A 21,931-nucleotide genomic window follows, 5' to 3' on the forward strand; every position below is an offset into this window, starting at 1 on the left:
CCATGCCTAAAAATGCTTTTAAGAAATTTTTATTGAGGCACCTTCTTCAGGCCGCTGAGGTGGTAATTCCACGACACTGGAAGTCTTTGGGCTCGCCTTCGCTAGAGGAATGGTTTGGGAAGGTGGCTAGAATTCAACAGATGGAATCCCTGATAGCCCATACACAAGAGGCAGCTAACAAAGTGGCAGCAAAATGGTTTCATTGGGAACCCTTTTTATCCTCATCGATGTACCAAAATACAGTTGTGCTCAAAAGTTTACATACCCCAGCCAAATTTTCATCCACTCAAAGTTAGTTGTTGCGTGAAGCCATTTATTGTCAAACTACTGTTTTCTTTTTTAAATCATGACAACACAAAACATCCAAATGACCATGATGAAAAGTTCACATACCCCATTTATTAATACCGTGTATTGCCCCCTCGAACACCAATGACAGCTTGAAGTTTTTTGTGGTAGTTGTGGATGAGGTTCTTTATTTTATCAGATCATAAAGCTGCCCACTTTTCTTGGCAAAAAGCCTCCAGTTCCTGTAAATTCCTGGGTTGTATAGCATGAACTGTGCGCGTGAGATCTCCCCAGAGTGGCTCCATGATATTGAGTTCAGGAGACAGATGGCCACTCCAGAACCTTCACCTTGTTCTGCTGTAGCCAATGACAGATCGACTTGGCCTTGTGTTTTGGATCATTGTCATATTGGAATTTTCAAGTATGCGCAGCTTCCGGACAGATGAGCACAAATTTGCCTCCAGTATTTGCCGATAATGTGCTCCATTAATCTTTCAACTTTGACCAAGTTTCCTGGACCTTTGTAGCTCACACATCCCAAAAGCAAAAGCGATACACCTCCGTGCTTTACAGTAGGCATGGTGTTCCTTTCATCATAGGCCTTGTTGACCTCTCTCCAAATGTAACGTTTATTGTTGAGGCCAAAAAGTTCAATTTTCTCATCACTCCAAATTACCTTGTTCCAGAAGTTTTGAGACTTGTCTCTGTGATGTTTTGCGTATTGTAGTCGAGATACTTTGTGGCATTTGTGCAGTAATGGCTTTCTTCTGGCGACTCAACCATGCAGCCCATTTTTCTTCAAGTGCCTCCTTATTGAAGCAGCCACACTGCTAGTTTTCTGAGAATCCTGTATTTCAGCTGATGTTATTTGTGGGTTTTTCTTTGCATCTCAAACAATTTTACTGGCAATTGTGGATGACATTTTTGTTGGTCTACCTGACCGTGGTTTTGTTTTTACAGAGCCCATTATTTTCCATTTGTTAATCACAGTTTGATCGCTCCTGACTGGCTTTACCAATTCCTTGGATATCTTTTCGTATCTCTTTCCTGTTTTATACAGTTCAACTACCTTTTCCCGTAGATCCGTTCACAATTCTTTTGCTTTTCCCATGACTCAAAATCCAGATGGTGTGTTTGTATGAACTTGTTGATATGTTTGTTTTTGCTGTGTATTATAAAACAATAAAAATTTTGAATAAGAAAAAAGTGTATTTTGTTTTTATTTAGGGGGTTGAAACACTTGTGTACGTCTAGTGTATACACAAATATATAACAATAGGAAATATTCAATGCACATGGAATATTGCATTTTAATTTTATTTTCAGATAACAGATGTTTATTTGTAACCACATATATTTTTCCATTAAAATCTAAGTTCTAAATTGTTTTCCTTTTCTCGTTTAGGCCAGGTTCACACTGCGTTTTGGCGGTCCGTTAGACAGACTACGTTACACTGCGGCATAACGGGGTGTAACGCGGTCCGTTAATGCCGCCATTATGCCCTATGTCGGATGCATCGCTAGCGCACGCCCGCAATGGGCGTGCGCTAGCGATGTGCTGTCATTGAGTGACGGACCCTGGGACGCGGGCTGCAGCGTTTCCGGGTCCATCACTGCTAGCGCAGATAGAGCATCTGCTAGCTCTATCTGCGCTAGCGGTATGACAAGTCGGCACTTGTGTTAACAGAAGCCTGTTAATGCATGTGTTGAACGGGCTGCTGTTAACGCAATGTGAACCTGGCCTTACCTCTTTTTCTTTACTTTGAATCTGTTTCATTGTACAATTTGTCAATGACCTATATGGTTTCTTTGCACGTTACTTTTTGTGATGGTCTACAAAATATGATTTTTAAAGCCATTTAAGATTAAATTTGTTACGTAAACATTTCCACATTATGATAGCTTCTCCTCTGTGTGAGTTCTCTGGTGCCTAACAAGATTTGATTTATCTGAAAAATATTTGCCACATTCTGAACATGAATATGGTTTCTCCCCTGTGTGAAATCTCCTGTGTCTCACAAGAACTGATTGATCTGCAAAACATTTTCCACATTCTGAACATGAATATGGCTTTTCCCCTGTATGAATTCTCCAATGTCTAACAAGATTTGATTTAGCTGCAAAACATTTCCCACATTCTGAGCAAGAAAATGGCTTGTCCCCTGTGTGAGTTTTGAGATGCCTAACAAGATGTGTTTTCTGATTAAAACATTTTCCACAATCTAGACATGAAAAAAGCTTCTCACATGTGTGGCTTGACTGGTGTAAAATGAGATTTGCTCGATCTACAAAACATTTTCCACATTGTGAACATGAAATTGACTTCTCCCCTGTGTGAAATTTCTTGTGTATAACAAGACTTGATTTCTCTGAAAAACATTTTCCACATTTTGAACAGGAAAACGGCATTTCCCCTGAGTGTTGTCTCTGATGTTTAACAAGACTTAATTTCTCTGAAAAACATTTCCCACATTCTGAACATGTATATGACCTTTCCCCTTTGTGAATTTTCTGATGTCTGACAAGATGTTGTTTATCTGCAAAACATCTCCCACATTCTGAACATAAAAAAGGGTTATCCCCTGCGTGAGTTCTCTGATGAGCAATAAAATTTGATTTATCTGAAAAGCATTTCCCACATTTTGAACATGAATATGGTTTCACTCCTGTGTGAATTGTCAAGTGTTTAACAAGACTTGATTTCTCTATAAAACATTTCCCACATTCTGAACATGCATATGGCTTTTCCCCTGCATGCATTCTCTTGTGTCTCATGAAAGTTGATTTATCTGTAAAACGGTTCCCACAATTGGAACATGAATATGGTTTTAGTCCTGTGTGAAATCTCTGGTCTGAAACAAGATTTGATTTCTTTGCAAAATGTTTCCCACATTTGGAACATGAATATGGCTTCTCCCCTCTGTGCATTCTCTTGTGTCTAACAAAAGTTGATTTATCAGTAAAACGTTTCCTGCATTCGAAACATGAATATGGCTTCTCCCCAGTGTGAATTTTTTGATGTGTAACAAGACCGGATTTCTGTTTAAAATATTTTCCACACTCCGAACAAAAATATCTGTTCTTCTCTGTGTGAATTTCTTGATAGGTAGCAAAAGACGTTTTGAGGGGAATACTTTTTCCATATTCTAAACATGAAAATGGATTCCTTTTTTTAAGGTCCCCTTTATGACTTTGATTTCTTTTAATAGTCTGTGATGAATCAAAATATAGGAACTGGTTATAAGAATTAAATGATACATCTTTGTTGTGAAGATATGATGGCATATCTGGGATAATAGCATTCACTGCAGTTATATCTTGTGCGATAACAAGGTCATCTGATTTCAAAACTTCTGAAGATGTCAGGTGTCCCTCTGATCTCCTGATAGAGTGATCTCCTAAAAATAAAACAAATTATTATTTTTAAATTTCCTTAAAAAGTATATGCTTATAATATTTCTATATATAATATGCATAGCATCAGTAAGTTATGTTGCAAAATTCAGTTATTTACTAAGACAAAAACAGTTCACAACCTAACTGTAGACCTCAGAACAAGAACCAGTAGAGTTACGATGTTAAACCAGCTTTGTTTATCGGCCTCCTAATTGAAATAAAAAGCCACCAAAAATGTTATGCAGCCTAAAATGATACCAATAAAAACCTTCTACTCATCCCGTACTCACATCCATCATCTGTCAATGGTTAAATAGAGGATTTCCACATTACTAGTAGTAACAGACTCTTCAAAAACAGCATGGAATCCATAAACTAATCCAGCAAAGTCTGCGCTCTCAAAGTCAGATTTGCCCTCACTTTTTAGCATTGCAGTGTATCAAAACACTGTTAACGTCCACATTTTTGGCATTGCTGTAGCAGTAACCACATAAAATGTACTGTGTGCGTTTGCCCAGGAGCACAAGCTGAGGACTATGTGATGGACACCAAAATAGCATAATAGCAATTTTTACTCTGGAACATTCACTGCCCTAATTTCCAGAATGTAGCTGAGGAGCTAAAATAGTCATAACTGCTATAGATGAATTCCCTGAGGAGTATAATTTCCAAAATTGGAGTCACTTTATGGGGTTTTCTACTGTTCTGGTTTCTTGCCATTCTGGTAGATTAGATGGACTGCAAGTAGTGTCCACAAGCTATTCCAGCAACTTAAAGGGAACCTGTCACCCCCCCTCAGGCGTTTGTAACGAAAAGAGCCACCTTGTGCAGCACTAATGCTGCATTCTGACATGGTGGCTCTTTTAGGTGTGCTCCCTGCACACGCTGAAATAAACGTTTATAAAATGTGCCCCCTCATACCCTGAAATCGCCAGGGAAGCGGATCTTTCCTTCCTAATCAGACGCAGCACAGCCGTCACTCCAGGCCTGTGCGCGCTGCCTCCTCTTCCTGCATTATCGTCCCCGGCGCCTGCGATGTAAGTACAAAGGGCAGCGCAACTGCGCACGCCCGAAAAAAAAACTTAATGCGCAGGCGCTGGAGACGATAATGCTGCAAGAGGAGGTGGCGCCCGGCGCGCACAGGCCTGGAGTGACGGCTGTGCTGCGTCTGATTAGGAAGGAAAGTGCCGCCTCCCTGGCGATTTCACAGTATGAGGGGGCACATTTTCTAAACGTTTATTTCAGCGTGTGCAGGCATCATAACTAAAAGGGCCACCTTGTCAGAATGCAGCATTAATGCTGCACAAGGTGGCTCTTTTATTTACAAACGCCTGAGGGGGCTGACAGGTTCCCTTTAACCCCTCACCCGATAGAAGCCAATAGGGACCTGTACTTTTGTGCTCTAAAATGTCTGTAAAATGGTCGTAGTAAAGGCTAGGGGCCTGCAAAAGCAAGTAAGGTTGGGGTAAGAGTGGAACAATTGCCCTGAAAACAAATGTGGATTGGAAAATGACTTAAAATAACAGAATAAAAAATAATAAATAATAATTTTGAACCAGGAGGTGGAGGTCCAAGTGAAAGAGAAGGTGGACGGGGCGGTGTAGGTGGAGGAGGAGGTGGTAACTAACACTGTTTTTTTTTTTTTTAACCTAATGCAGACTGGTGCATAGTGACCTATTAGTGAAGAATATGTAAATAGTAAAGATCTTACCAACATTGCTGTATTAAAAATTGAAGAAACAACACAAAGCAACAATGGGATGGAGAAGGCTGCATTCACTATAACTAATGAAGAGCAGAGGTTCAGATCAGTTTAGTTAAAGAGTGACTGGCACCCGAAAGAGGCGTACCTATACCCGCAGGAAGTGTGTGACGAGTCAATAGTGGGACTCCTAGACTCAAAGCCTACGCACTAAATGAAAGGCCTGTCAAAAAGTAGAAGGAACGACTGGAAGACACATAGACCAGGGCCTCAGAATAAATAATTTGACAAGTGTTAAAAGATTGTAAGTTTTAAATTGGTAAAAGATTGGGAATTTTACATTTTAAAAAGATTGTAAGGAATCTGTCAATTAATAAATGGAAAAAAGCCATCATGTTGTGGACTGTGGAAGAGATGTAAGTGACCAGAAGGAACAGTCATTTCCATTAGGTGACACTGACATTTGACAATGAAAAATACAACAAGATGGGACAGAGTAAGAACTTGACTTGGCCTCAGAATACATTTTTGGTTGATTTTACGAAAAATTGTGAATTGGATTGGAAAAATATTGGAAGATTAGGCCCTCTCCCATGACTACTGCTTACACACGGATGGAACAGTGAAACAGTGAATGGCCATTTAATCAGTGTGTTTTGCCTTCTTTTGTGAATCTGTCTACAGATGACCATAAACAGTCAGAATTTGTCAATGAATGCATGGAAAGATGCCATCATGTTGTGGACTGTGGAAGAGATGTATGTGACCAGAAGGAATACTTATTTCCATCAGATGATAATCATATGAGACAACGAGAAACAGAACAAGATGGCAAAAAGCATGAATTTGAATTGAAGAAACTAAAGCTGTTGACGTGGCTGGTGATTCACTGTATTACGGGAACTCTGCACCAGCCTGCATTACGGGAACTCTGCACCAGCCTGCATTACGGGAACTCTGCACCAGCCTGTATTACGGGAACTCTGCACCAGCCTGTATTACGGGAACTCTGCACCAGCCTGTATTACGGGAACTCTGCACCAGCCTGTATTACGGGAACTCTGCACCAGCCTGTATTACGGATACTTTGCACCAGCCTGTATTACGGGAACTCTGCACCAGCCTGTATTACCGGAACTCTGCACCAGCCTGTATTACAGGAACTCTGCACCAGCCTGTATTACGGATACTTTGCACCAGCCTGCATCACGGGAACTCTGCACCAGCCTGTATTACGGGAACTCTGCACCAGCCTGTATTACGGGAACTCTGCACCAGCCTGTATTACGGGAACTCTGCACCAGCCTGTATTACGGGAACTCTGCACCAGCCTGTATTACGGGAACTCTGCACCAGCCTGTATTACGGGAACTCTGCACCAGCCTGTATTACGGGAACTCTGCACCAGCCTGTATTACGGGAACTCTGTACCAGCCTGTATTACGGATACTTTGCACCAGCCTGCATTACGGGAACTCTGCACCAGCCTGTATTACGGGAACTCTGCACCAGCCTGTATTACAGGAACTCTGCACCAGCCTGTATTACAGATACTTTGCACCAGCCTGTATTACAGGAACTCTGCACCAGCCTGTATTACGGATACTTTGCACCAGCCTGTATTACGGGAACTCTGCACCAGCCTCTATTACGGGAACTCTGCACCAGCCTCTATTATGGGAACTCTGCACCAGCCTGTATTACGGGAACTCTGCACCAGCCTGCATTACGGGAACTCTGCACCAGCCTGCATTACGGGAACTCTGCACCAGCCTGTATTACGGGAACTCTGCACCAGCCTGTATTACGGATACTCTGAACCAGCCTGTATTACGGATACTCTGAACCAGGCTGCATTAAGTCACTGTGCACTAGGCTGTATTAGGTCAATCTGCATTAGGCTGTATTAAGTCAATCTGCACCAGGCTCTGTTACAGCACTCTGCACCAGGCTCTGTTAGAGTACAGAGCTCAGAATGGAATGGTGGTGACACCCATGATCCAGCATTTATACAGGCCGGATCACATGGTGCGACAGCCAATCGCAGTCATGCCAATACTTGGCATGGCTGTGATGGCTCCAGAAGTGATGTCTACCTATGCTGAAGCCTTTCAACAAACTTTATTTGGTATTCAAACCAGACAATGCAACGGATTTCTGGGAAAAAAGTCTGTGTACGGAGTGTGGCACCGGGTTCTAGGTGTCCAGTACAAACCCCAAACCTTACAGTTCGTGTTCGCTCAGCTCTAGAAGAGACCCTAAAAGCAAATTTAGCAGCACAGAAGTGAGAGAGAGTTGATTCATCAAATAGGAAACCAGGATTCTAGGAAGGCAACAGCATCATTATCCTCCGCTTTCTCTTTAGAGGTTCATTATACGAATAATATTTTCTTCAAGTGGTTTTCCAAGTTGACACCATATTCTACATATGCTGTCATTTGGCTTTTTAGTTCTGAGCCCCATTCCAGGGGCTAGGCTAGATCCTCCGGGCTATAAACTCTGAAACAGAGCTCACCCCAAAAGAAAGCCTTCCAATGCCCAAAATAAGGGGAACAGTTTTGGGTAGAGGAGCGGCAGAATGGTGGCCATTGATGAGATTAATGAGAATCTGTGAGTTCTCTGCATTTAGTGGTTGCTACTCACCTGGGTAGTCATATGTAGGAATCTCCACTTTACACCACTCATCACCCCTCACATGTGTCTCTGTAGTATTAATATGGGTCAGATCTTCACCCTGAAACAAATATTGTACAAGTCACAGACAGATGAAGAAGTCACATCTATGATCAGCTCTAATCCTGCCATCTCCACCGTTCTCATTACACAAGTATAAAACATATAATACCGGTGGATAAAACAAGACTGAGCACAAGACCTTCACAGCCGTCTACACATCATAGGGGAGATCTCATGACACCTTCTCTCCATCTACCTGATGATACTGAGGAACATCGGGATTTTCTTGTTTACAATCCTGTGGAAGAAGAGGATGGGGACATCTCTCTGGTGTTGTCCTCTTACTGGATAGATCTGGAGGAAACACATACAGGGACTGAATTCATTCTTTACATACAGATAATTATAGGCCTTGTCTATTTAGTCCTATCTATTATCTGGTGATGTGAGGGGCTGGGAAACCTCCATCATGATGTCCTTGTACAGATCTTTGTGTCCTTCTAAATACTTTGACTCCTCCATGGAGAAATAGATAGTGACATCCTGACACCCCTCTTAAAGACATTCGCCATACATGTACAGCACAAGTCGGAAACATGGAACAGGGGTCACACTGCGATCCCACCCCATAAATGGCAGATGATGGCTGGGTATTACAGCCTGGACCTGCAGCTAATAATCGCGGGTAGAGGAGTGCTCTGCCTGTGATTGTTAACCTGTTAAATGCCACTGTCAATCTCTGACATCGGCATTTAACACTCACTGGTATGCGTGCACATCATTCTCTCCGTCCATCGGCACTCCCGTGACATGATTTAAAAATAGTTTTACAGCACACACATATACAAAACATTGCCGCATTGACAGCACATGCACACTCAGCTCTGCGGTATATAATCCGTATCTGACTTCTCTGCATTTAGTGGTTGCTACTCACCTGGGTAGTCATCTGTAGAAATCTCCACTTTACACCACTCCTCATCCTCCACAAGTGTCTCTGTAGTATTAATATGGGTCAGATCTTCACCCTGAAACAAATATTGTACAAGTCGCAGACAGATGGAGAAGTTACATCTATGATCAACTCTAATCCTGCCATCTCCGCCGTTCTCATTACGCAAGTATAAAACATATAATACTGGTGGATAAAACAAGACTGAGCACAAGACCTTCACAGCCGTCTACACATCATAGAGGAGATCTCATGACACCTTCTCTCCATCTACCTGATGATCTAGGGGAACATCGAGATCTTCTTGTTTACAGTCCTGTGGAAGAAGAGGATGGGGACATCTCTCTGGTGTTGTCCTCTTACTAAATAGATCTGGAGGAAACATACAGGGACTGAATTAATTCTTTACATACAGATAATGATAGGTCGTGTGTGTTTATTTCTGTCTATTACCTGGTGGTGTGAGGGGCTGGGGAACCTCCATCATGATGTCCCTATACAGATCTTTGTGTTGTTCTAAATACTCCCACTCCTCCATGGAAAAATGGACGGTAATGTCCTGACACCTTATAGGAACCTGACACATACAATGATACTGTCATCACCATGATCCCTTCATAACGTTACTCTATAATGTCCCAGCATGTCCCAGCAATGTCACCTCTCCAGTCAGCAGCTCAGTCATCTTGTAGATGAGTTCTAGGATCTTCTGGTTATTGATGTCCTCATGTATCAGGGGGTGAGGTGGAGGCCCCGTGATTGGGCTCAGGGGTCTTCCCCATCCCTCAGACACAGGGTCCTGACAGCGCTCACTAGAGGTCTTCTTCACTACTGTGTAATCCTGATTATGGAGAGACCCATTAATAAATCTCACTACAGACATTCCCAGAGTCCTTACCTCTCCAGTTCTGTCCATCTTTTATTCCCATAGATAAGAATGATGTAATGTGACGTCATCAGAATCTCTCACCTCTCCAGTAAGCCGGAAGAGGATCTCTAGGGTGAGGTGTAATATCTTCTCCGCAATCTTGTCCCTATCCATCCTTCACAAATCAACAAGGAAGATTCTCTTATATAGAAAATCTCCACCGAGAGGATCCGATATTGTAGAGACCTGAATGGAAAGATGAGCTAATGTAACATCATAAAGAAACCCATGTAATATTACAATTACTGGAGATAATAATGAAAAACATATGAGGCGATGGAACGTGAAGATTTTTTTTTTCTGAATTCGGCAAAGTAGTCACAAAGTCCAACAAATGCTTGTAGATTAAGATGGACAGCTGTATATACGTTACTGGAGATATGTACCGTACTTCTCGTTAAACAACCTGTAGGGGTTAAAATGCAGGCACCAAGTGCTGACATTTGTAAAAATCAGGTGTTCTCACATGCCTGCTATTGCATGCCTTACATACCTCATGTGTAATCTTCAGTGAGTCATGCTGGATTTAGGAATGTAGTAGAGGGATGTGGGGAGCGTCCCCCCTTGCTGTAGCCCAGAATCTGCACTGGTACCAGAGACCAGGACAGGTGGCACGTGCTGTGGCCGACAGGGGCCACTGAACAGTAGCAGAGTAAAGGTACCGTCACACTCAGCGACGTTGCAGTGATATAGACAACGAGCCGATCGCTGGAGCGTCGCTGTTTAGGTCGCTGTAGAGACGTCAAACACAGCAGCTCCAGAACGATGCAGGAGCGATCCAGTGACGTAACGGCGACTCACTTATCGTTCTCGCTGGTTGTTAGCTCCATGTAAAAACATTGCTGGCATCGTTGCTTTTGCTGTCAAACATGACGATACACGCCGACCTGACGACCAAATAAAGTTCTGGACTTCTAGCTCCGACCAGCGATGGCACAGCGGGATCCAGATCGCTGCTGCGTGTCGAACACAACGAGATCGCTATCCAGGATGCTGCAACGCCACAGATCGTTGTCGTTCTCGTTGTAAAGATGCTGAGTGTGACGGTACCTTAAGGAGGGGCGAGGTCTGTCACTTAGAACTGGAAGCTGGGAAAGGGGTATGGAAGCTCTGAAGGGCCAATAGCCTACGTGTTTTGAGGGTACACAGACCCTCTTCATCAGGGCAGATGGTCCAGATAGCTTCCTGTTCCTTAAATAGAGATCCTCCCCCTCCACCAATACTATAGCACACAGTGTGAATGTAGAGGACCAGAGTATGTAAACAGGAGCTAGATAGCCCATAGTATGTTGGTGAAATGATCTAATTGTGGATATTACATAAGAAAATGGTAGGATTAAAAGATTTAAATAATTTCTTAAATTTAAAATTAAAACAGTTAATGATCTTGTGTGTGAGTTAAAAATCTTGAAGATGCCTTATTTAAATAAACTGCATATTAGAACTAAGGTGGTATTAAAACCATGTGATGCACTAAAGGAATATGACATATATACATTGATAAATTAACCCCTTTCTGACATATGACATACTATCCCGTCGAGGTGGGGTGGGCCCGTGTGAACACCGACGGGATAGTACGTCATAAGAAATCGTCCGCGCTCACGGGGGGAGTGCGGCCGATCGCAGCCGGGTGTCAGCTGACATCCGGCACTATGTGCCAGGAGCGGTCACGAACCGCCCCCGGAACACTGCGATCAAACATGATCGCAGTGTTCCGGCGGTATAGGGAAGCATCGCGCAGGGAGGGGGCTCCCTGCGTGCTTCCCTGAGACCCTCGGAGCAACGCAATGTGATTGCGTTGCTGCGAGGGTCTCTTACCTCCTCCTCCCTGCAGGCCCGGATCCAAAATGGCCATGGGGCTGCATCCGGGTCCTGCAGGGAGGTGGCTTACCAGCGCCTGCTCAGAACAAGCGCTGGTAAGCCTTCCTGCTGTGCCTGTGTGATCGCTGATCTGACACAGTGCACAGCAAAGTGTCAGATCAGCAATCTGTCACTTTACTGTGATGTCCCCCCCTGGGGCAAAGTAAAAAAAAAATTTTTTACATGTGTGAAAAAAAATAAATAATTCCTAAATAAATAATAATAATAAAAAAAATATTGTTCCAATAAATACATTCCTTTATCTAAATAAAAAAAATAAATAAAAGTACACATTTAGTATCGCCGCGTCCGTAACGATCCGTCCTATAAAACTGCTCCACTAGTTAACCCCTTCAGTGAACACCGTAAAAAAAAAAAAGCAAGGCAAAAAACAACGCTATATTATCATACCGCCGAACAAAAAGTGAAATAACACGCGATCAAAAAGACAGATATAAATAACCTTGGTACCGCTGAAAACGTCATCTTGTCCCGCAAAAAACGAGCCACCATACAGCATCATCAGTGAAAAAATAAAAAAAGTTATAGTCCTCAGAATAAAGCGATGCAAAAATAATTATTTTTTCTATAAAATAGTTTTTATCGTATAAAAGCGCCAAAACATAAAAAAATGATATAAATGAGGTATTGCTGTAATTGTACTGACCCGAAGAATAAAACTGCTTTATCCATTTTACCAAACGCGGAACGGCATAAACGCACCCCCAAAAGAAATTCATGAATAGCTGGTTTTTGGTCATTCTACCTCACAAAAATCAGAATAAAAAGCGATCAAAAAGTGTCACGTGCCCGAAAATGTTACCAATAAAAATGTCAACTCGTCCCGCAAAAAACAAGACCTCACATGACTCTGTGGACCAAAATAGGGAAAAATTATAGCTCTCAAAATGTGGTAACGCAAAAAATATTTTTTGCAATAAAAAGCGTCTTTTAGTGTGTGACGGCTGCCAATCATAAAAATCCGATAAAAAACCCACTATAAGTAGTAAATCAAACCCCCATTCATCACCCCCTTAGTTAGGGAAAAATCAAAAAATTAAAAAAAAGTATTTATTTCCATTTTCCCATTAGGGTTAGGGTTAGGGCTAGGGTTAGGGTTGGGGCCACAGTTAGGGTACCGTCACACAGTGGCATTTTGATCGCTACGACGGCACGATCCGTGACGCTCCAGCATCGTAACAATATCGCTCCAGCATCATAGACTGCTGTCACACTTTGCAATGTATGACGCTGGAGCGATAAATTCATGACGTATGTGCGATGTAGAAGCCGTTGGTTACTATGCGCACATCGTACACAATATCGTGCACACCTTTGTTACACCATGCGATCATGCCGCCACAGCGGGACACTAGACGACGAAAGAAAGTTTCAAACGATCTGCTACGACGTACGATTCTCAGCGGGGTCCCTGATCGCAGGAGCGTGTCAGACACAGCGAGATCGCTGGAACGTCACGGATATATCGCTGGAACGTCACGGATCGTGCCTTCGTAGCGATCAAAATGCCACTGTGTGACGGTACCCTTAGGGTTAGGGCTACAGTTAGGGTTGGGGCTAAAGTTAGGGTTAGGGTTTGGATTACATTTACGGTTGGGAATAGGGTTGGGATTAGGGTTAGGGGTGTGTCAGGGTTATCATTGGGATTAGGTTTAGGGGTGTGTTTGGATTAGGGTTTCAGTTAGAATTGGGGGGTTTCCACTGTTTAGGCACATCAGGGGCTCTCCAAACGCGACATGGCGTCCGATCTCAATTCCAGCCAATTCTGCATTGAAAAAGTAAAACAGTGCTCCTTCCCTTCCGAGCTCTCCCGTGCGCGCAAACAGGGGTTTACCCCAACATATGGGGTATCAGCGTACTCAGGACACATTGGACAACAACTTTTGGGGTCCAATTTCTCTTGTTAACCTTGGGAAAATACAAAACTGGGAGCTAAAAAATAATTTTTGTGGAAAAAAAAAAAGATTTTTTATTTTCACGGCTCTGCATTATAAGCTGTAGTGAAACACTTGGGGGTTCAAAGTTCTCACAACTATCCCAAAAGTCGGGAATCGACCAAAACACAGAAGGCAATGGGAAGAGTCAGTGTCAGTCTCTCTCTCTATCTCTCATATCGGGCCGGGTTTCATGAAACCCGACTTTGCCAAAAGTCGGCGACTTTTGAATTTGTCCGATCCGTTTCGCTCAAGCCTACTCACAACACATCTAGATAAGTTCCTTGGGGGGGGTCTAGTTTCCAATATGGGGTCACTTGTGGGGGGTTTCTACTGTTTAGTTACATGAGGGGCTCTGCAAATGCAACGTGACGCCTGCAGTCCAATCCAACTAAGTCTGCATTCCAAATGGCGCTCCTTCCCTTCCGAGCTCTGCCATGCGCCCAAATGGTGGTTCCCCCCACATATTGGGTATCCGCGTACTCAGGACAAATTGGACAACAACTTTTGGGGTCCAATTTCTTCTCTTACCCTTGGGAAAATAGAAAACTGGGGGCTAAAAAATAATTTTTGTGGGAAAAATTTGTTTTTTTTTTATTTTCAGGGCTCTGCGTTGTAAACTGTAGTGAAACACTTGGGGGTTAAAAGCTCTCACAACACATCTAGATGAGTTCCTTAGGGGGTCTACTTTCCAAAATGGTGTCACTTGTCGGGGGTTTCAATGTTTAGGCACATCAATGGCTCTCCAAACGCAACATAGCGTCCCATCTTAATTCCTGTCAATTTTGCATTGAAAAGTCAAATGGCGCTCCTTCCCTTCCGAGCTCTCCCTTGCGCCCAAACAGTGGTTTACCCCCACATATGGGGTATCAGCGTACTCAGGACAAATTGTACAACAACTTCTGGGGTCCATTTTCTCCTGTTACCCTTGGCAAAATAAAACAACTTGGAGCTGAAGTAATTTTTTTGTGGAAAAAAGTTAAATGTTCATTTTTATTTAAACATTCCAAAAATTCCTGTGAAACACCTGAGGGTTTAATAAACTTCATGAATGTGGTTTTGAGCACCTTGAGGGGTGCAGTTTTTAGAATGGTGTCACACTTGGTTATTTTCTATCATATAGACCCCTAAAAATGACTTCAAATGAGATGTGGTCCCGAAAATGGTGTTGCAAAAATGAGAAATTGCTGGTCAACTTTTAACCCTTATAACTTCTAGCAAAAAACTTAAGTATTTTGTGTGACATATCTGTGTGATTTAATTGCATAAAAATTCGAAGTTGGAAAATTGCGAAATTTTCAAAAATTTTCGCCAAATTTCCATTTTTTTTTTCACAAATAAACGCAGGTAATATCAAAGAAATTTTACCACTATCATGAAGTACAATATGTCACAAGAAAACAGTGTCAGAATCAGCGGGATCCGTTGAAGTGTTCCAGAGTTATAACCTCATAAAGGGACAGTGGTCAGAATTGTAAAAATTGGCCCGGTCATTAACGTGCAAACCACCCTTGGGGGTAAAGGGGTTAATAAATAAATGTGCATACTACTATTCTCTGTAGAAAATATATATACATAAGAAATATAAAATATAACATATATAAAAAATGTATATGTGTAAAAAGCAAGTATACCTGATTATACTCAATTAAAAAGGGACTCAGAATAGTAAAAAACTGTATCATGAAAAGGCAAATAGCTCTATATCATGATTCAGGCCCCTGGGTGTAAGAGTCCAATGTGTATATCCATTTTGTTTCTAATCGTGACATTTTTTTTTAGGTAGTCACCTTCCCTAATGCCTTTGCAGACCAACTGTATACTGCAAAAATGAACCCCCTTTGGAGATTTATTGTGACAGTAATTGAAATGCCTAGATAGGGGGTGCCCGATAAAACCTTTTTCTATATTATTGAGGTGTTCCTTAATACTGTGCATTAATCTGTGCTTAGTACGGCCTACATAAATTTTGTTACAAGAACAGGTAATTAGATAAATTAATCCTGTGGTATGGCATGACATGTAGTCCTAACTTACTGCCCTACTGGGAGTTTTATTCATACTACTGGGTGCAGCCAAATACGCAACGTGTGCACATACCCATACTCCGCATTCATGATCTGCATGTTTTTGAGTCTGTGTATTAGAATAATTAATTGAAAGGGGGGGGGGTGTTAAAAATAATAGCAGTATGGTGATCAATTAGTGAGGTCAGTCATTCTGTGAAGAAACAGGTGTGAATAAGGTGGCATTTATTTAAGGGTGAAGCCAGGACATGTTGTACATGCACTTCTTCTTGAAAGCCTGCGAAATATGGGTTATTAGAGACATTGTTCAGAAGAACAGCATACTTTGATTAAAAGCTAATTGGAGAGGGTAAAACTCTGTGTGCAGACAATGATAGGCTGTTCAGCTAAAATGATCTCCAATGCTTTAAGATGGAAACGCAAACCATAGAGATATGGAAGAAAACAGAAGACTACCATTCGAATGGATGGAAGAATAGCCAAAATGGCAAAGGCTAAGCCAATGATCAGCACCATGATGATCAAAGACAGTCTCAAGTTACCTGTGAGTACTGTGACAGAAGACGCCATGTGAAGCTAACCTCTAAGACTTCTTTTAGGCTATGTGCACCATTTTTGAAAAATTTACTTGGATCCTTGGATTTACCGCGGTTTTCCTGCGTTTTTTTGTGTGGATTTCACCTGCAGATTCCTATTGAGGAACAGGTGTAAAACGCTGCGGAATCTGCGCAAAGAATTGACATGCTGCGAAAAATACAACGCAGCGTATCCGTGTGGTATTTTCCGCACCATGGGCACTGCGGATTTGGCTTTCCATAGGTTTACATGGTACTAAAACCTGATGGAAAACTGCTGCGAATCCGCAGCTGCCAATCTGCTGCGGATCCGCAGGCAAATCCGCACCGTGTGCACACAGCCTTAAACATACTGGGTTTTTTGAGGCCCGTTATTGCGGGCTTTTTTTCGGGCCGTATCTGCCACAATAACAGACTGCAAAAAAACTTGCGGATCGCCATTTTTCAGGTTTCCAATACTATGGAAATAGTATTGAAAAAAAACGGCGTTAAGCAAAACCAGAAGTCACGGTGCACCGCAAAAACAAGCTTCTGTTGTTATTGCGGCCCCATTGATTTTCAATGGGGGCCGTGTCCATAAGCCGTGAAAAAGATCGAGCAGGCTTGATCTTTTTTCACGGGCGTAAATAATAATCTTTATTTTTATATAGCGCTAACATATTCCGCAGCGCTTTACAGTTTTGCACACATTATCATCACTGTCCCCGATGGGGCTCACAATCTAGATTCCCTATCAGTATGTCTTTGGAATGTGGGAGGAAACCGGAGTGCCCGGAGGAAACCCACGCAAACACGGAGAGAACATACAAACTCTTTGCAGATGTTGTCCTGGGTGGGATTCGAACCCAGGACCCCAGCGCTGCAAGGCTGCAGTGCTATCCACTAAGCCACCGTGCTGCCCTCACGGCCATACGGTGCACCTTGAATTATTGCGGCCCGTTTTTGAGGCCCCATAGAAATCTACTGAGGCCGCAAAAACGGCCCGCAAAACAACGGTATGTGTAAAAGAAGCTTTAGCAAGAAGTTCCCTCAAAGTCCCACTGTTAAAAAAAAAAAAAAAGATGTACTAAAGGGATAGAATTTACCCAAGAACACATCAACTGGCCTAAACAAAAATGGAGAAACATTTTGTGGAGTGGTGAAAAATGTAAAATTGTTTTTTTTTTTTTGTCCAGGGGTCACAGAGAGTTCGTCAGACGACCCCCAAACTCTGCATACAATCCACAGTACACTTTGAAGACAGTGAAGCATGGTGGTGCAAGCATCATGATATGGGCATGTTTCTCTTAGGCTTCTTTCACACTAGCGTCGGAATCTCCCCGTCGCAATGCGTCGGGGAGAGATTCCGACGCTAGCGTTTAACGCATTGCACAAAGGAGGCAGCGGATGCATTTCTCCGGCGCATCCGCTGCCCCATTGTAAGGTGCGGGGAGGTGGGGGCGGAGTTCCGGCCGCGCATGCGCGGTCGGAAAAAGCGGTCCGTTAGGAGCAAAAAACGTTACATGTAGCGTTTTTTGCTCCCGACGGTCCGCCAAAGCACGACGCATCCGTCGCTCGACAGATGCGACGTGTGGCAATCCGTCGCAAATGCGTCGTCAATACAAGTCTATGGGGAAAAAAACGCATCCTGCAAGCACTTTTGCAGGATGCGTTTTTTCTGCAAAACGACGCATTGTGACGGATTGCAGAAAACGCTAGTGTGAAAGTAGCCTTACTATGGTGCTGGACCTATTTACCGTGTACCAGGGAGCATCGACCAGTTAAGGCTACTTTCACATTTCCGTCGGGCACTCCCCGTCACAATGCGTTGTTTTGGTAAAAAAAAAAAAACGCATCCTGCAAATTTGCCCGCAGGATGCGTTTTTCCACCCTAGACTAGTATTGCCAATGAATCACGACGTATGGCCACATCCGTCGTGCACTGGTTGCTTTGGGTTTTGGTGGCCCGTTGTCTGGGAAAAACATTCAAGGGAACGTTTTTCTGTGCGTTGTGTCCAGTTTTTCCGTCTGCGCATGCCCGGCAGGAAATGTCTCTCTCTGTCTCTTTCCTGGCCGGGACTGCAGACGGAAATGTGAAAGGACACACCTCGTCGGTACGTCGCGCCGATGCTTTGTGACGGGCTACTACCGACGGAAATGTGAAAGTAGCCTTACACATATTAAAACACTTGAAGAGGTCATGTTGCCTTACGCTGAAGAGGATAAGCTCTTGAAATGGGGGCTTGAACAAGACAATCACCCTAAACACATCAGTAAACGAGCAAAATCTTGGTTCCAGTACAACAAAATTGAGGTTATGGGTGTCCAGCCCAATCTCCGGAACTTAATCCGATAGCACACTTGTGGGGTGACAATAAAAATGACGCTTCTTAGACAAAGCCAACAAATGCCAAAAAATTGTGGGCTGTAGGCCAAGCATCCTGGGCTGGACTAACAGTTGACAGGAGCCAGAAGTTGGTTGACTCTATGCAACATAGATGTGAAGCGGTTCTAAAAAATTCTGGGTAACAACTGAATATTAGGCTAGTGATTCACAGGAATACACACAAAAAATATTGTACATATTGTGAGTTTGTAAAGACAAATGCAGACACTGCTATTTTTTAGAACAGCGCAATGTTCATTTTTTATTATTTTCTGTAGTTAAACATTCTATACATTACTTGTCATGTTTTGAATTAGAAAACAGTGTGCAATGTTCCCAGTGCATGAAAATAAAAACTAGTATAAAGATTTTGTGATTAACTCATGTTTTTTTAACACACTATTATTTTGAACATTACTGTAGATAACAAAGATTTAGATAAACAACTGGAAAAACAAAAATTCCCCCAATTGATGGTAGGATCGGATTTCAGCAACCAGGGAATATCCAACACAACTTCAGCTGGTATAGAAGGAAAAACCATAAATGAAATAGATTCGATGTGTAACACACCCACTTTCATGCACACATTCTCAACCTTAGAAGTAACAAGATTTTGGGTAAGGAGAGAATTATCAATTATGGATACTCAAATATGATGACCAAGAGATGAAACGGTGTATATACACTCGGTATCAAAATCACTGTCAATGAGATCTAAGATGGAACCTGTGTCATCAAATGCAGAGGTAACTACACTGCTCAAAAAAATTAAAGGAAACACTTAAACAACACAGTGTAACTCCAAGTTAGTCACACTTCTGTGAAATCAACCTGTCCAGTTATGAAGCAACACTGTTTGTGAATCAATTTCTCCTGCTCTTGTGCAAATGGTACAGACAACAGGTAGAAATGATCGGCAATAAGGAAGACAACCCCTAGAAAGCAGTGGTTCTGCAGGGGGAGATTACAGACAATTTCCATGTTCTCATCATTTTTACTATTTTGGTCACTTTTGCATTTTGTCATTGCTCTCCTCCCTAGAGGTACAGTACAGTAGCATGAGGCGGTGACTACAACCCACAAAAGTTGCTCAGGTAGTGCAGCTCATCCAGGTTGGCACATCCTATACGATGTGCGGCAAGAAGGATAGCTGGGCTTCTCAGCACAGTGTCCAGAGCATGGAGCAGATACCAGGAGACACCGAGCGTCGCCTCTTGTCGGGTTTTCCACAAACATACCTATGTTAGAATCCAGGAACAAGATGAGGAATTTTCTCCCCTTTGTATTTGAAGCAGAACCATGACCCCAGTCAATACCCAGGTAGTTAAAATCTCCCATAATCGCCACTGTACCAGCCTGTGCAGCCCGAATCATCTGAATATGCAGCCGACAATCCAACGCCTCAGAGATGTTGGGGGGCTATAGATAACACCAAAAATTACCTTCTCAGCATCTAATTCCATATGTAATTCCACCTACAAGGTTTCACCCTCGTCCCAATCTCCTCCCATATTGAATCTGTCGCTCTCCCTTCCATATCACCCTGGACCTACAGACATATTCCTCCTCCTTTCCTATATGGAGATTTACAGTCCGATCATGGGAAGAGCCCAACCAAGTCTCAGCCACACCGACATCATCCATCATCCATGTTCCTCCACTACCAAGGCCTCACACTCTCCCATTTAGCTTAGTAGACTCCTGAACTTTGTGAATCTACAGCTTTAGGCTGTGTGCACACGTTGCGTTTTTTCGCTTTTTTTGCGGTTTTTCCCAATAAAAACGCTATAAAACCGCAAAAAAACGCATACAATAAGCATCCCATCATTTAGAATGAATTCCGCATGTTTTGTGCACATGATGCGTTTTTTTCCGCGAAAAAAAACGCATCGCGGTAAAAAACGCAGCATGTTCATTAATTTTGCATTTTTTTTTTGAGGATTTCCCACTACAAAATGCATTAGGAAGTGTCCGGGACAAAACGCATCAAAACCTCGGCAAAAACGCGTCAAAACCGCGGCAAAAACGCATGCGTTTTTTTTGCGGATTTCTTGCAGAAAATGTCCGGTTTTTCTCAAGAATTTTCTGCGAGAAATCCTGAACGTGTGCACATAGCCTAAAGGCATCGCCCACCTGAGAGAATTTATGTATTTTGGGCTAAAATCATTTGTGCTATTGGGTCTATTACACATTTTGCCTTTTCCAGTGTCTTTGTTTCCTGCACATTCAACTTCAATGTCGTCTGTGGCCAGAAATCAGCGGAGAGGAGCTCAAAGAGATAAGACTGACAGAAGGCGTTCACTGACAGGGGCTCAATTACTGGTCGGCCATTTTCTGTCATTAGTGCAGCTTTCTGTCCATACAATGGGGGAGCACATGGCGAGAGCCCACCAGTCTCAGTGTGAGAAAGGGTCAGCAGAAAACACCAACGGTCTCTGTGCTCAAAGAGTTAATAGGGCATCTCCAGCACCTACCTCCACCTGCAGAGCCGCACACTACATATATGGTTAATCAGTGTGCACAGGACCTGTGATGAGGTCACAAGAGGGGAGGAGTCAGGGGGTCACATGATCAGTCACATGGAGGGGCGGAGTCAAGAGATACAATGACACCATATAAAGGGTGCATACAGCTGAGGTGTGCGACGTGCGTGCGTGTATATATATATATATATGTCTGTATGTACATATATGTAGGCGTGTGTGTGTGTATATATATATATATGTCTGCATGTATATGTAAGCATGTATGTGAGTGTGTATATATATATATATATATATATATATATGTCTGTATGTACATATATGTAGGCATGTGTGTATATATGTGTGTGTGTATGTATATATATGTCTGTATGTACATGTGTGTGTGTATGTGTGTGTGTATATATATTATATATATATATATATATAATCTATCTACTATATAAAGCTGAATGTGTGTGTGTGTGTGTGTATGTGTGTATGTTCGGGATTGGCATCTGCACCGTCGCAGCTACAGCCACAAAATTTTGCACAGTCACACGCCTGGACCCCGAGAGCGTCATAGGCTATGTTGTGAGGTGAAATTTTAACCCCGCGCTTTCCAATTCACCAAACAATTTTGCCCCTATCTACATAATGGGAAAAAATTAAAGGAAAAGTGTTGGAGGCAAATTGACAGCTGCCAGATGTGAACAAGGGGGACTTAAAGCATGAGAGC

At 42.7% G+C, this 21,931-nt stretch overlaps 1 protein-coding gene across 2 annotated transcripts; it reads right to left on the minus strand.

Moving 5' to 3' along the window:
• Positions 1–308: 308 nt before the first annotated feature.
• On the minus strand, positions 309–21,264 carry LOC138663877 (zinc finger protein 182-like). Of its 2 annotated transcripts, XM_069750241.1 has the most exons (9): positions 21,205–21,264; positions 9,985–10,128; positions 9,676–9,855; positions 9,468–9,591; positions 9,289–9,386; positions 9,000–9,090; positions 8,319–8,416; positions 8,030–8,120; positions 310–3,686 (listed from the first exon to the last, which is right to left on the minus strand). In XM_069750241.1, exons 2-9 carry the CDS (start codon positions 10,054–10,056, stop codon positions 2,182–2,184), a joined length of 2,259 nt encoding a protein of 752 aa, XP_069606342.1. In that variant the 5' UTR covers positions 10,057–10,128; positions 21,205–21,264; the 3' UTR covers positions 310–2,181. The 2 variants fall into 2 exon arrangements, with proteins under 2 accessions (XP_069606341.1, XP_069606342.1); XM_069750240.1 differs by lacking the exon at positions 21,205–21,264 and having other exon boundaries at positions 309–3,686; positions 9,676–10,124.
• Between the last annotated feature and the right edge of the window lie 667 nt (positions 21,265–21,931).

This window comes from Ranitomeya imitator, chromosome 2 (genome assembly GCF_032444005.1).
Source record: "Ranitomeya imitator isolate aRanImi1 chromosome 2, aRanImi1.pri, whole genome shotgun sequence".
Classification (NCBI taxonomy): domain Eukaryota; kingdom Metazoa; phylum Chordata; class Amphibia; order Anura; family Dendrobatidae; genus Ranitomeya; species Ranitomeya imitator.

What these genes read in the sequence shown, in the direction of transcription:
- LOC138663877 (XM_069750240.1), bottom strand. Translation starts at nt 9,930, where the DNA reads ATGGACAGAACTGGAGAGGTAAGGACTCTGGGAATGTCTGTAGTGAGA. An exon ending in CCAGCCCCTCACACCACCAG is followed by an intron (nt 9,387 to 9,467) that starts GTAATAGACAGA and finishes TGTTTCCTCCAG; the next exon opens with ATCTATTTAGTAAGAGGACA. An exon ending in TCCTACATATGACTACCCAG is followed by an intron (nt 3,687 to 8,029) that starts GTGAGTAGCAAC and finishes TTTTATTTTTAG; the next exon opens with GAGATCACTCTATCAGGAGA.